The 15748-nt window shown below is 42.7% G+C and overlaps 1 protein-coding gene across 2 annotated transcripts in view; it reads right to left on the bottom strand.

Annotated features, from left to right (window-relative positions):
* Window positions 1–15748, bottom strand: part of GUCY2C (guanylate cyclase 2C) — a 98315-nt gene that overhangs the window by 38018 nt on the left and 44549 nt on the right. For both annotated transcript variants that reach the window (XM_084811766.1, XM_084811768.1), the window contains exons 17-21: window positions 11059–11191; window positions 7930–8067; window positions 4368–4456; window positions 3677–3768; window positions 2921–3079 (exon numbers count right to left, since the gene is read on the bottom strand). In XM_084811766.1, coding sequence (XP_084667892.1) covers window positions 2921–3079; window positions 3677–3768; window positions 4368–4456; window positions 7930–8067; window positions 11059–11191 — 611 coding nt within the window. The remainder of the gene's footprint in view (window positions 1–2920; window positions 3080–3676; window positions 3769–4367; window positions 4457–7929; window positions 8068–11058; window positions 11192–15748) is intronic.

Genomic DNA, 15748 nt, shown 5'->3' with positions numbered 1-15748 from the left:
AAACCCTATGTGATGGTGGAAGTGGAAGGGAGGGGGTGTAAGGAAAGCGATATGGAGAAGTAGGGAGAAACACTGCGGGAAGAGAAAGTGGCAAAGGCTTGGCAAAGGGGAGGTGATGAAGACTGTTGTGGAAGCAACATGGGAAGAAAAATCTGCTGAGAGGAGAGATAACTTCAGGGCTTCCCAACAGGTGGAGTAAGGGACATAACAGCAGCCACTGAGGAGTGTGGACTCAACTGGGGGCTGCTGAGGAGGCAGGGGGCTCCATCACACCGGCGGAGAATTCCACATCAATGTCGGTTCTTTCCCCACCTGGTATCAATGCAAGACTGGGTCGTTCTCTTTAGATGGCTGTCCCCCCTCGTGTTATTTTCCCTTATTTTTCATTTCTTTCCTTCTCACGGGGGTGGTGATGCCACTCAGGGTGTAGCGATAATTCCTCCCTGGTTCCTGCCCCTTTCCCTCCCCTTGCACATTACTGGTGGATGGGGACTGACACGCTGTAAGTCTGCAACCCTCAGCACACTTACTTGGGAGTAAGCCCCATTGAACTCAGTGGGGTGCTCTGAATCAACAGAGGACATTGATTCTGAGCTTGGTGGGGTCGGGGTTCAGATCTGTCTCCCTTTGCCACAGGGAGGCATTCTACCCTCTTCTCCCTCCAATCGAGAAATGTGCTCAAGCATTTACATGGCAGCCACGTGGTTGGAGAGCAAGCTACTTCTTTGGCACTGTCTGGTGCTGCTGTTGCTGAGCGGGCTGCGTGCTGTGCTGAGACCAGGATTTGGGCAGTTTGGCAGGGGGTCGCGTTGAAGCAAAGGGGAAAATCGCCAGCGGGGGGGAGGGTTGGGCGCAGATCTTTCCTTCCTCAGCAGGACTTGAGCAGAGGCAGGAGTCGCTCTCAAATTGTGCGCCCTCCTCTCCTTGCAAGGAAGGGAGAGAGCACAAGCCCTCGCACCTGTCAAATCTGCTTGGTCTCCTTCCGTGCAACCCCACTCAGGATCTCCCAAGTGTGACACGCCCCACAGCCCATTCTCAATGCCTTGTCATCCTGACCGCAGCCCCAACAACTGAACACAAACACCCACAGCCTGTTTCTTCCACTATTGGAGAATTTCACAGGGAGGTCAAGGTGCTCCTGTTCTGTGGGCGGAAAAAATACCACATTTTTTCCATTTGGGGAGAACATGGGATTTGTTGTTGTTGTTGTTCAGTCGTTCAGTCGTGTCCGACTCTTCGTGACCCCATGGACCATAGCATGCCAGGCCTTCCTGTCCTGCGCTCTCTCCCGGAGTGTGCTCAAGTTCATATTCATTGCATCGGTGATGCTATCTAGCCATCTCATCCTCTGTCGTCCCCTTCTCCTTTTGCCTTCAGTCTTTCCCAGCATCAGGATCTTTTCCAGGGAGTTTTCTCTTCACATTAGGTGGCCAAAATATTTCAGCTTCAGTTTCAGTATCTGTCCTTTCAATGAGCACTCAGGGTTGATTTCCTTTAGGATGGACTGATTTGACCTCCTTGCAGTCCAGGGGACTCGTAAGAGACTTCTCCAGCACCACACCCTTCATGGATCACTGCCTTGTTGTGGCGAAGGGGCTTGCGTAACTCAGTGAAGCCATAAGCTATGCCGTGCAGGGCCACCCAAGACGGACAGGTCATGGCAGAGAGTTCTGACAAAATGTGGTCCACTGGAGAAGGAAATGGCAACCCACTCCAGTATTCTTGCCAAGAAAACCCCATGGAACGAACATGGGATAGGGGAAATGGTGGGAGACACCCTGGAGGGTAACAGCGTCATCTAAAGAGCCTGCAAACGTCTGCGACAGAGCCATCTCAATAGGAGGATAAAAACTCCATGTGAAGAAGCCCAGGATGGACTTCACAAAGGAATTAAATTCTTGCCTGAAAATGGTGTGCCTTTGTTTCCTACCTGCCTATCCCCAATCTTGCCATTGCTGAGGGTGCAGCTGCTCTATGTTTTCTTCTTTGTCATCTCGCAACACCTATAATTTGCAGGAGAAGGTTGTGTTCTGACTCCATTCTTCCTTTCTACACTCCTCAATCTGAATGCTTTTTCCTTCTCTGTTCTATGAACAGTACTGTATTGTACTACACAGGGCCCAAAGTGGGAGAGAAAAAAGGAAATGGGATGGTTAGGCCAGGCCCAATTAGGATCACCTGAAAAGAAGTGGAATGGCATCGCACCTCATTTCAAGCACTGATATTACAGATATTTCTCCCTCTGACATCACTGAGTGACATGCAACCACAGAGAGGGATCTCAGCACTGACTACCTAGCTGTGCACTCTCTGGCACCTTTACAGACAATGTGTAGCCTTCAGGTTGTGCATGACTCTTTTCCACTTGTCATATTTTGGATGCTGCTTTAGCTACAATGGTAAAAACAGATGTTTGAGCTACTAGAGCTGAAATAGGCACAGGATCGAGTTGCCCATTGGGCAAAGCAGCTATATCCAGGTAGCTTGTAGTCTTCACATGTAGCGCACCTACATGTTCTTCAGTGGCATACACCTGTGTGATTTAGAGGAGAAGAAGAAGGCCGATTTCACAAGTTCTAGGCAATCAAGTCTTTTAAATATTAGTAGTTTGAACAGGTCAGGCCATCAGATGGGTCTGTATGATATATACAGATGTGTAAAAAGTGATAAACTGTTGCAAGAGAAATTTAAGTATTAGAAATTAAACATGAAACACAGCTGGGACATTTAGTGAGAGAGCAGAACTTTTTTAATTTATTGATTTTTAGAGAATATAAAAAATGGGTGCACATCTGCATACCTACCTATGTGTTTGTGTAGGCCTTTTTAAAAAGTACGAAGTTTCCTTGAGGGGTGAACCTGAGTAGCTGCTTGAAATTTGAACAAGTAAATTTACTGGTCCCTGCTGGACAGCACTCACCCTGGGAGTAGCATGAAATTAAGCCTGTCAGCTCTGTCTCGCTCTGCTTTGTACAGCTCTGTCCTCTCTTCTACTAAGTGCTCCAGGTTTCGTGAATACAGCTGCAGACGTCGAATTAAGGTGTCCATGTAGCTTTCATTGGTTTGGCTGTGGTAGTTGCTGGAAATATTTTAAGGATAAAGATGAATCTCAGGACATGTGGCAAAAAGAAGTTAGTGATAACTCCAAGGTATGGATGTCATATGGCCAAACTGGAAATCCCCCAAACTTCTCCCTCTGAGTCTGAACTATGATCTTGGTTTGGCAGAACTGGCTTGCTAAGTAAGGCTGTAGGTGTTGTAGCTGAGTCTTAAAAGGAAAGTAATCGTAACCCCATTGTTTGAGGAAGGGAATAATAGAAGCTCCTCTGTGTTCCAACACAATTTTTGCATCCTTAATATTTGTATTTCAGTGGCACCTACCTTCGCTGTCTTTAACCTAATTTTTCTGTTCATCTTGCCTGTATTATCAAAATTTGTGTGTGTGTTTTAAACTTTCCATTCTTTCAAGGAGCTCATACATGCTCCCCTCCATATTTTGGTTTAATAACTACTTTACTTTTTCCTCCCCTTCATATATATATATATATATATCCACACACACACACACACTTCTTATCAAATTATGATAAAAGGTCTCAGTTTTCCATGTGCTGAACCATTTTGACATGAAGACACATACATACTTGTTTTCAACCAAAGTCATTCAATTACTTACCTAAATATCTTAGCTAGGGTAGCTTCAATTTTCTTAAAATCTGGCCTCTTTTCTGGGTCTTCCTCCCAACAACTTTTTACAAGAAAATATACCTAGAAATGCACAACATGCAAAAATACGCTTCAGAATCTCAGATACCTATTTATTTATTAAATTTCTTTAACCTTTCCCAAAATCTTCAAGATATATCCTCTTATCTATATATATATATATATAGTTCCATCACTTTATGTGTAAAGAGTCAGCATCTTTTGCATTTTATAGATTTATAGAATTAATGCCATTTATTGGGGCACAGTACCACTGATATCATACTTTCACAACGAGGTCTTTAAAATGATTAAAATATAAATTTAGATTTAATTTCCCCCTTCTTGGGTTGACAAGTTCACTCCCTTTCCCACCTGCCCAGACACCACATGGATATTTAGAGATCAACCCTAAACTATAAAAATAACCAGGAGGTAAATTAGGAGCTACACTAGTGTATATATTATAGAATGAACACAGTTTAAATACATTTCACTGCAGCGCACTGGCATTGTTAATGGGAGACCTTTAAATGGTGCAAATCCAAAACACTGGAACAAGAACATTGTTACACTTCTCTCTGTCAGACTTGCTAGTCTAGGCCTGGGCACAAGTGTTATTGCTCTGTATTGACAATGACTTTATTTCAATATAGCCTTACTTCTTGTTCTTTCTCGCCTTCTGTCTCCAATAAAAGATCTGGACGGAATGGTTTTGCTCCTTCACTGCTTTCTACTCTGTAAAGTTTCTCTGAAGTAGGAGATAAAAAGTTCAACATTCAAATATCTCAGCGCATAAAGACAACAAAGCATGAGAAACAGAGCTTCCCTTGGGAAGTAGAATGTGTCAAGGCAGTATTTTATAAGTAGAGATGGGCTCAAACCAATGTCCTGGATCTGAAAGAACACATACATTCTTTGATAAAGATCTGTATGTTGTGTTTTTTTCTGTGTGTGAGGCACACCAAAATAGTGTGCCTACGGAGGTGAAGAGAGAGACTGAGGAAACTATATCGATGACATATTGAATTTGGCACAGAGATACATGATCCCAATGGTCCCAATGCTACCTGACAGCATTTTCACTGAGCACAGTATAAAATTTATGTAAATTGTTACAAGAAAACATTTGGGCATACCTGTATTTTGGGTTTTGCCTGTATTTACCGTGGCTTTGCCTGTATTTACCTGTAGAGCTAACAGCAGCTTCAGGAGGGGTGATTTAAACTGGGTAAACATCATAGGGGGAAGATTAATCACCCCTCCACAGCACCATGGCTTTGATCAAATTTTGAGGCCCTCAGCTGCATTTAAGTACAAGCAAAAATGTTGGAGGAACCAATCATAGCTCTCCTGCAAAATATTTGGTTTGGTCTTCAGAATATTGTGTCTTGACTTACAAGCACAGAGCATCCACAAATCTAGCAGAGTATTTTGGAGGAGCCACAAGTCTGCATCCTTTTTGTACAACATATAAACAAAATAAAAGCCTTCAAAGTGATGACACAGCAATTTAACACCTTGGGCCGATCTACATTGCGCCCGCCATTGCAATGAAGCTTCACAACTTCGAATCTTTGAAGATCATGCCTGAATTAGAAAAAAAACATCCGGAGTGGGGGATAGGAGGGGGTAAAACTTAATCTCATTTGAAGGGATAGAATAACCCCCTGCTCAGTGCAGGAAACCTGATCCCCAGGCGGTCGCCCATCCAACTACTGACCGGGGTCAACCCTGCTTAGCTTCCGAGATCAGACAAGCACACGCACATCCAGCCCTTTGCTTGTTGCTGAGTAAAAGGGGGCTGCTGAGGAAGCTATGCAATCAGTATCCGGAAGAAGACATGGGGCCATCGAGAGCTGTGATTGGACAGGAGGGAAATACAAACACCGCAATATATGGACAGGCGGGGGAGGGGACTACGACTGGATATGGTAGTGAAGGCGGAAAATCAGAGCACATTAAGGGGAAATACCGGGATATTAGGGCATTGAAAGCGGGAGCACAGAAGTGAGAAATTCTGGTTCCAATTTGAGGCGGGTACTGTGTAGTGTGAAAGGCGAGCAGTGAAACTTCATTGGAAGCGAAAAAAGGCGGTAAGTGTAGATCCAGCCCAGCATAGCTGCTTGTTTCTCCTTTTGCACCTATAGACTTTCCTATTCAGAATACCTTTTAGAAATTCTGTGTCACCAACAAAGCATTAGGTCCTGACTATCTTGGAAAACTGACTTTTATTTTACCCAAACCAAGTACATTGCTTCAGCAGGAGACATGATTTGCAAATAAGGGTTCATAGCTAAAAGAGGACTGTTTCTACATGCCTAGTCTATATCTGCGCCCAAGGTCTTGCTGCTGTGTTTTAGAGGCAATCAGGTGGTTGTTTAAATACTGGAGCTAGCAACATATTTCATCCATATTATAAATGGGATTAGTCATGTTTTTGAAAGACCTTTGTAATTCTGAAACAAATAGCCTACTTTCATTCTTAAAGAAATTTGATGAAATCTTCTTTCCCTGAGGTTTCAAAATGTGAAGTTTTAAATTTTATTTAGACAAACAAGAAGAATATGCAAAACTATTATATCCTCCCTGTGCCCCTTATAGTAATAGACCAGGGTCCCCAGGCATTGGGGCGGGGGGCATGGGCATATTTAGAATTTTGAAAGACTGTCCTGTGTACCAACACAAAATGGCTGCTGCGGGGAAGGCCAGTCACGAAATGGGAGCACATGAACATCTTTCTGTGACTGCTTTCTGCCTTTCTGCTTTCTCTGTGGCTGTTCTCTCTCTCCCACACACTCTCTCTCTCAATCTCTTTGTGGCTGCTTTCTCTCTGGCATGGTAAGCCCAAGCTGGATCAGGACAGTTGTGTGGGGAAGGGCAGCTTTAACCCTTTGCCCCCACCATAGTTCCAGTGGAATACCCTGCAGCTCCACCCCCTCACCTTCTATTTGCTTTTCTCCCATTGAAAATAGCAGATACAGGGCAGGTTTGTACATCACACTAAGCCACCCTGTGAATAAGCCACAGTGGGTTGATTGTTCGATGAACAACCCACGGTATGCCCAACAGACAATCAAGCTTGCTATGCCTTGTTCTCTTCCTCCTTCCCCCTTGGTTCTCCAGCTGGCTCCAGCATGTATCCCAGGCACCTTTGCAGTGGGGGGGGGCAGTGATTCCAACCAGGACTGTGGCAGAGGAAAAGGTAAAATCCCATTCCCATCCACCTCACATGCAATGGTCCCGATCCAGCTTAGTCCCTTAGTGCTGACTTAAAAAAAAAAAAAATCAGGTACACAATGGCTAAATACGTGAATAACATTACACCTACTCTGGCCCTTAGTTTAAATTCAGTTACATGGGAACTGAAAGCACCAGAGTGATCTTATTATGTTTGGAGAAAAAGAAACTAGGATTTACCTGGCTGTTTGGTCACATAAGTAAAAGTAGCAGTAAAAGTAGCAGTAAAACACAATACAGAGCGGGAAATGTCTGACATAAAAGCATGCTAGGTCCAGTTCCCTATACCATCCTGCTCTTTCCCCAAATGGGACTTCAAAAAGATAAATTTAGATTGTAAACCCGAAGGCAGGGACTGTCCTACTTCTGATCTTTGTAAGCCACTCTGGGAGCCTTGGCTGAAGAGTGGGCTAAAAATGCTTTGGATAAATAAATAAACAAACAAACAAAATAACTAGCTCTGGCTTTGGTATGTGATAATATTATACTCTGATACCTGACACTCTGCAATTCATATTCACATCAATGGGCAATTTATTTCATATTCATAAGGATGGCTACCCAAACATTTTACAGCTATTGGATCCTTCATATAAAGTCCAACAATAGCACGGAAATGTTTTATTATACTAAATTATGTGGAAAACTGTACAGCCACCCTCCTCCTCTTCCTCCATCTCTCTGCTCTTGCCATTGCTTGCAAACTTGGAGAAGGCAGGTGAACAACCAGCAACAGGAAGGAGGAGGAGGAAGAGGAGGAGGGTGGCTGGATGGCTTTGGGGGGCTCAGCAGTAAGCTTTCTGTTGGGGTATGGAGCATGGCAGATGCTTAGTGATGCCAACCCCTGACATCAACCCTATTGCCTAGAACACTTTTTGTAAGCCACCCTGGGAATCTGTTGAAGGGCAGGTTATAAATACCTTCAATTAATCAGTCAATCCATTTCAACATGTAGGCAGCCCTTACCTTATGCACAATGTTTACCTTTATGATCTCGACAGTCGTTAATGTAGAAGGTCTCTTTACGGAGAATTATCTCTTGTGCTATAATCCCATAGCTGTACACATCACCTTTCTGTGATATACCACCATGGCGGAGGTGTTCAGGAGCAGTCCAGAGATCTGAAGAACAGGGAGGGAATGTGTGTGTGTGTGTGTGTGTGTGTGTGTGTGACAGCTGTGCCCTTTCTTCAGAGGTTCATGTAGTCCCATAATGGTTCAATTTCCAGTACTTCTCTTATGGTTTGTTTCAGATATTTCTCTGCCAAAATACCATGATATTCTAAAAACTTCTTCACGGCGGATGAGACTGCTAGTCGTGATGGCTATATATCATTCAGTATCAAGGGCAATATGCCTGTGATTACCAATTGTTGGGGAATAACAGGAGCAGGCTGTTGCCCTCCTATTCTGCTTGTGGGCTTCCCATAGGCATCTGGGTGGCCATTATGGGAACAGAATGTTGGACTGCATAGCCTTTCGTCTGATCCAGCATGCCTCCTATGTTGTCTTATGCAGTGCCGGCTCCAGGTTTCTGAGGGCCCTTGAGCAATACACCCTCAATGGGCCCCCACTTTCAGTGAGTCTACCTTCTCATCTCCATTGTCACCAGATACTATTGCTCCTCATCCTCTTTTGCATCATTGCTACCATTTGTTTGTTTGACAGGCAGAGAGCCAGTGAGCAAACAGACAGTACTATTCCTCCTTCTCACTACCACCACCGTTGTCTGAGCCAGAGCAAGAGACAGGTAAACAAGCAGGTTTCAATGGTGAAGAACAGGAGCATATCCAGGGGGCTCTTGTCAGTGGGCCCCTGCTGGAGCGTGAGCCCTTGACAGGTGCCCAACTATGCCTACCCTTGATGCTGCCCTGCTTTTATGATAGGTTATGTTCTTATGTTAGGATGCTCTTATGTTAGATGGGTACAAGGAACACTTGGGGAAAATTATCTATACTCTGAATAGTACATTCTGGTCTTAACATGTATCAAAATCCTATTTCAAACTAAATGTTTGTAATTTACGGCAAGAAAGAGACTATAATTTTTAAATGAAAGTGATGTGATACAAAACCATAGTTGCCCTAGTGTGCACACTTTCGGTTTCTCAACACCAGGGTTTTATCCCGCAGCTTTACCGGGGCTTCTGCTTCCAGATTCTTTGTGGGATTACGATTGGCTCCTTTACACAGGCTGAGATGTTCTGTTTTTTGGGCGTTTTCTTTCTTTAAATTCTATATGTTTCATTATACAGTCACTAGATGATGCTGTGGTATAGCACAATTACGGAACTTCACACAGCCTTAAAGCACTTCTAGAGAAAATGCCTCTGTTTCCTCAATCTTAAAAAAGCCACGATAAAGGTCATAAAGCATGGGAGAGGTCCTGGAGGCTGATGACTTCGTGTAAAGGGCCAGCAAATGTCCATGAGTGACTAGTCACAAGTGCACAATAAAAGCCTCATGTAGAAAAACCCTAATTTATTTTGCTGGACTATCATCTTTGATCAAATAGGCTTTGCAAACCTACAAAACCTCTTTGATCAAATATTTTAAAAATGAATGTATACAAACAACACTCTATCCTACTACTTCCAATTATGCGGGCAGGGTGGGTGGGATGATTGTCTGCTTCCAACCATCACAGTTGAGAAGCAAGGAAAAATTAGCTGTGTTTGCTCATGGAAGATCATGCTGCCTAACCATCAATTGATAGTGTTGTGTCAACCCTATTTCCAAACATGCATGAAAGGAAACTTATTTATTTATTACATTTCTATACTGCCTAATAGCTGAAGCTCTCTTAGAATTGTAGGATGTATGTCTCCTTCAGATGAGTATCTTCCAGAGTTTTGGAAGAGTTTAAGAAATGAGGCTGAACTGCTTTGAATAGGGTTATGTTGAAGCTGCACTAAGGAGAAGGAGGAGGCCTGGTGAAGTAGCATGATTTGGCTGCCCAAAGTGAGAGGTCTGAGCAGAGAAGCTAGTCATTGTTCAGAGCAGAACCACCACTTATTGTTCATGAGGGTAACAGCAGCTGATTAGTAGCAACTAAGTTCAAAGTGGCATAACTGCGGGGAAAGGGATATTTATTTTGGGCATCAGTTCTGGATCCATTAGCAGAAACAGCAAAAAAGGTGATCGATACAATTTTAAGGATACCAAGATACAATTAATATTAAAGGAATAAAAGTATAAAAACTGATTCAATTAACACATAGCCATTATAGAGGCATTAATGTCTGAATGACATAATAGAACATGATATAGCAAGCTAATACAATATCTGCCATAATTTGGTCTTGACTATATTGTATAACCAATTGCATGCTATCTCCACTGTTCTTGTTTGTAAGCAGAATAGCAGAACCATTTTCTGTGGTTTCTGCTACCTCCTCACCATTTTGGTGTCTTCCTGGTTGCCCTTTTCACATTTCAGATGAAATTTCAGTCAAAATAGTACCGGGGGTGGGGGTGGGGCTTTTTTCATGTCATTCTTCCTCAGCCTATACTGTATTATTAAAATTTGTTAGGTGGTTTTTAAAATATACTTGTATGGAAGATGCAAGCTGTATCAGATATTGTACCCTCCCCCTTTCTCTTTTTGCTATATACCTCATAGTTAATGCACACATGATCTCATGTAATCTAACATTCCATATGTTATGAAAGTCAACAGAAGCTAGACAAACCAGTAAGAGCACTATCACACTTACTACATCTGCAACCACTTAATCAAGACAAGAAACTGAAGTGCATGGAAGGTACTTTATATCTTATCAAGAAAAAAAACACCATCATAGGAATACCCTCCACTTGGGATGGTTCTGATCCTCATGTACGTAGCATCAGGGATCACATCAAACTGGTTCCCCCTGCTACAGTACTGACTTCAAGCTGTGATGCTATATGTGTTAGTGGAGGCAGTTGTAAAAATTATTTATAGTCACAGAAGAAATATGGCATCATATAGAAGCAACTTAAACTGAACAGAATATTAGTTTCACACTTATAACTGTTCTCCTATAAGATACAGTCAGCTTAAAAATATTTGGGGGGGGGATTCCAGAGGTGGGGAGGAGAATGAATGGCTTCATTCATATCTCTTATGTACCTTTTTTTGGTAGCAGAATAGAATTGCAGCCAAAATCAGTTATCTTCACTACCATGCGGTTATCTACAACACAGTTTGTAGATTTCAGGCGCCCATGGACCTCTGTTTTGCTTGAATGCAGATAGGACATTCCCTATGATATGAAGACAGTGATAAAAAGTGTCTGCCTGATTTCACTGTTAATACCACTAGCAGGAGTCTGGTGGTTCAGCATGAACCAATACATGAGCAATGCGATGCACATGACACTTCACTCCAAACCACAATAAATGATCAGCAATCGTGCATCCAGTTTATAATTTTTAAAAAATAATCTTTAAAATAAACAAAACAGATTTTAAAATGTGAAGTGTTTCAGCATAAAATACCAGTTTTAGTCACAAATAAGAGTACACAGCAATATACATCAATGTTCCTTCACTTTCCATTGACTTAAATGGAAAAAAATTTAAAAGTTTTTAAAAATTTTAAAATTTTTCTGATTTAAAAGTTGCACTGATAGAATGACTGACACCGAAAAGGCAAACTGGATGAATACCTTGCTGTATTAGAAGTGAAGTGGCTCCCATGTAGTTTGGGTCAGTTTTAAGCCTAGCAGCAAAACTCATATTTAGGACAGTTTGCCTTTGCCAGTGGCAATCATCTGCCAGCCTACAATTTGAATTGGTCCTGAGAGCACTTTTTCTATGACTTCAGTGTCTAAAAACGTAATGCGAGCTCAGGCCCAAGCTCCAGTCCCCACATAAAGACAATTTCCCACACTTTCATTGTCCCAAACATGTTTCTAAAATATATACTCTGTAACTGATTGACTTTTCATAGACACAGGGTAAGTTTATGCAATTTAATTTTAATGGGAAAACATCACCATCAGGTAGTATTTATCATAATTCTTCCACACCTACTTGTCTTTTAAGTGTAGTCTCCCATTGACATGGATTCAGACATGTCACATAAGGATATGTTAAAATTAGTGCTATTTTTTGAGATGACCGAATTTAGCATTTGCGGTGTGTTTATAAGAAAGAAGAAAGGATGGAGAAATGTAACCTTATGATTAGGTTTTCTCATCAAAATTAATCAAACTCTCCTGCAGATTTCCAGTTGCACATGGTGCATACAATATTACGTAACGCACAAAGTTATTTCTATTATTCCTTTATTGTTACCTATGAGCCACCAAGACTCAAGATCTGTGATAAATATGGGCATTGAATGCATTTTAACCTTCTAACAGTCTACCAAAGTATCCCCATACTGCTGACAGGAAACAGCACTATTGAGAGAGTAAAGACCTGCCCAAGCTCTATTATGTGGTGGTTGCATTAAAGCCACATTTCTGGAGCCTGCAGTCTTAATGGCAAACAACCCAGAGGAACTGTCCAAATATTCTTAGAACAATGACCCCCAAGGTAGGTGATCAGGCCACTTCACACATTACTGGTTGGATTCTCCAATGCTATCACCCGAGCAGGAAGGAAATGCATTTCTAAGATGCCCAGAAATTCAGATGCTATCAAGAAGAACACTGGATTCTCAGGAAATGCTAATTGGGAGAAGGCAAGTTTTTGTGGTTAGGAATCTGGCATGGGACTCTAGAAATTCAGGTTCAGTACCAAGATCTGCCAAATATGTTCCATTCAATGGGTAATCTGCTATATCAGTGCTGAAATATCACTATCAGTGAAATGCAAACATTATTACTTTGTTATCTCACTATATATTACCAGTCCGTCTGGCCAAATCATCCACCCCAATTGTTCCCACCTGCCTCCCACATCACTCTTTTGCCTCCACATCTTTCCTTCTACCCATAGAATATCCAGCCATAGCATCCAGCTTTTTCCTCTTCTCTCCCTGCCTCCACAGTTGCTCCCTGATCCTGCTCTCATTGCTTTCCATCTCAAAGAGTCAGTAGGTGGGGTGTTCCCCTTTCCTCTGAACCCCTCATGCCTCCATCCCTTTTTGTCCTCCATTTACACACTTCCCTGACTTGAAGCAACAGTCAGAATGCTGCATGGTCCTCTTTTATGTCTTTCTAAAGGAGCAGCTCCAACTGTTATTGGCCAAGTACGTCATCGGGCAGATCTATTTCAATTATATACCAAATCAATTTTACACCAAATTAACTGCCATGGCTTCCCCTAAAGATTTTTGTGAATTGTAGTTTGGGAGGGTGCTGAGAATCCCCTATTAGAGAATCCTAGCCCCCTCACAGAACTATGATTCCCAAAGTTTCCTATGTAGAGAGAATGGCTATTTTATAAGGCTGCAGCAGGAGAGATGGGAAGCAGGGCTACTTTGTCAGCTCTGCTGAGACTCAGGTCAGCTCCTTTTGGCCCTGCCTGTCCCTGAACTGTATCCATCCCACCTGGCCATCATAAGAACTACTATGTAACTTCCCGAATTGGTGCCTGTTTTTCGTTTCTTTCCTCAGCCCTTTTTCCTTTTGTGTTGTGTCTTTTGGATTCTAAGAGCATTTCTACACGAGGCTTTTATTGCATGCTCCTGATTGGTCATTCATGGAAGTTTGCAAGTCCTTTACATGACGTCGTCAACCTCCAGGGTGTCTTCTGCCCTTTCTGCCCTTTAATCGCTTTTAAAAGATCGGAGATACCCCGATAAGGAACGTTAATCCAATATATCGGCTGTGTGTAATTGTGTAGTTCCACTATAACAGCGCCATCTAGTGACCGTAAAATGAAACAGAAAGAACTTGCTGAGAAAAGGATTCCCTGATTCAAAGCACATGTCCAACCGTGTAAAGGAACCAATCTTAATCCCACAACCAATCTGGAAGCAGAAGCCCGGTAAGGATGTGGGATTTTAGCCTTGTGTAGTGAAGCTCTTAGAGCTTCTCCACACAGGCTTTTTATCCTGCAATTTACCAGGGCTCCTGCTTCCAGATTCTTTGAGGAATTAAGATCAACTCTTTACATGTGCTTCCCCTTCACCCCCCCATTATGTGCGAGTTCTACATGTTTCATTATGCAGCCACTACATGGCAGTGTGGTGTAGCTCCAATTATTGCTTGACTTCCTCTTTTCACGGAGAAATTCAATGCGCTGTGTTTTATTGGCTCATTATCTCTGATCTTTAAAAAAAAAACTGGGATAAAGGTCAGAAGACACAGGAGAAGCCCTCAAGGCTGATGATGTCATGTAAAAGACCTGCAAACTTCCATGAGTAACCAATCTCAATCACAGGATAAAAGCCCCATGTGGAGAAGCCCTAAGCCTGTGGGCAGGGATCATAAGATGCTCTGGGAGCCTTTTTGGCTGAAGAGCAGGATAAAATGCTTTAAACAAACAAACAAACCATAAGCAATGGGGAGAGCAATCCTATGGCTCCTAGACAGTGTCTACATGGCCATAGGATTTTTCAGTTTGGGGGAACTGCGCTCCCCACCCTTCCTCCGCTGCCTTGTAGGCAGCACTGTTCTTCCCCATCTCTGTGCTCGAGGGCATCCCCAGGGGCAGGGAGGGGAGGAGACCATGGAAGTGATGTTACGACACTTCCTATGCACGGTCCAGCTCCAATGACCCCAGCTAGACAGCCAAAATCAGGTGTAGCCACAAATGCAGGGCTGCTGGAGTGTGGAGGAGAGGATCCTCTCCATGATCCTCCCACCCTGCATTGGACAGTCATCCGCCTCTGATAGGATTGTGCCCTTAAATATGTGCCCAGTGAAGCTGTTCTAAAGTAGAAGGCTAGCAGAAGAAGACTAACCAGACATTATCAGGAGTACCCTAACTTTCTATCAAGGGAAGGAGGAAGGGAAAGAACCTCAAACATACAGGCAGCCATTCCTCCACAGGGACAACTACCTAACTACCTCTCCTTTTCTTTCATCACCCTATCCTTTTCCATATATTTTCATATATGAAGGCTGTACATTCTCCAGTGGGGAAAAGGCCCTTAAGGGAAATGAAAGTGGTAAAGAAAATTATGCCAATAGGCCAAAAAAAAGAGGGACAGCAAGCAGAACACCTGATATTTAGGTGAAAATTAAAATAGGGGCAAGATGCTTTGATTTGCATTCTTGTTTTTCCTGACACACCCTCTCTTCTGGCACTGCAAACATGCTGAGAAAGCTAAACGCTGTGGATTACACCATCCACCCACACAGACATCTGAGACAGGAGCTGACTTGAGAGAAAGCTGTCTTCTAGATTAGGTGTGGAGGATTCTTCATTTATTTGGTAGGCTGACAGCAAACAATAAAACAGTTTACCTCTGTCCATAGTCTGTGCTGGAATTATGGAAGGCACTCAAATCAGAGCTTTTACACAGGTTTTCTTTAGTCACTTTGTAATGCAAATATATAACCTGCACTGATCAGAATGCCATTTGAATTACAGAAGCCTCTCTTCCACAAGGGAACTTCAAAACCAATTTAAACTGTAGGCACATATGGATGAAAAAAGAGAGGTTTTTGTGCTCACCATCATGTACTGTGTGTCTGATAACATTTCTTCCAGGCAATACTGCCAGGCTTCAAGAAACGTCTGGGACATCCAGCTGGTTGACCTCAAATTGAGATGTGTGAAGAAATGCTTGTATATAACTGTTGTTGTTCGGTACTCTTTACTTTATGTAGCATCTCAGAGGCTATAATGTATCTGAGTAGGCCTGAGGCCTTGCTTTGCTACTGTCAAAAGCCTGCGTAGTAGTTGCTTAGTGATGTTCT

The sequence above is a fragment of the Heloderma suspectum genome, chromosome 7 (genome assembly GCF_057233095.1).
Source record: "Heloderma suspectum isolate Gila_16-S chromosome 7, 16-S_ref, whole genome shotgun sequence".
In the NCBI taxonomy this organism is placed as follows: Eukaryota; Metazoa; Chordata; class Lepidosauria; order Squamata; family Helodermatidae; genus Heloderma; species Heloderma suspectum.
Note: the sequence above shows the minus strand (reverse complement) of the source record. Positions and strands in the feature narration are given on the sequence as shown.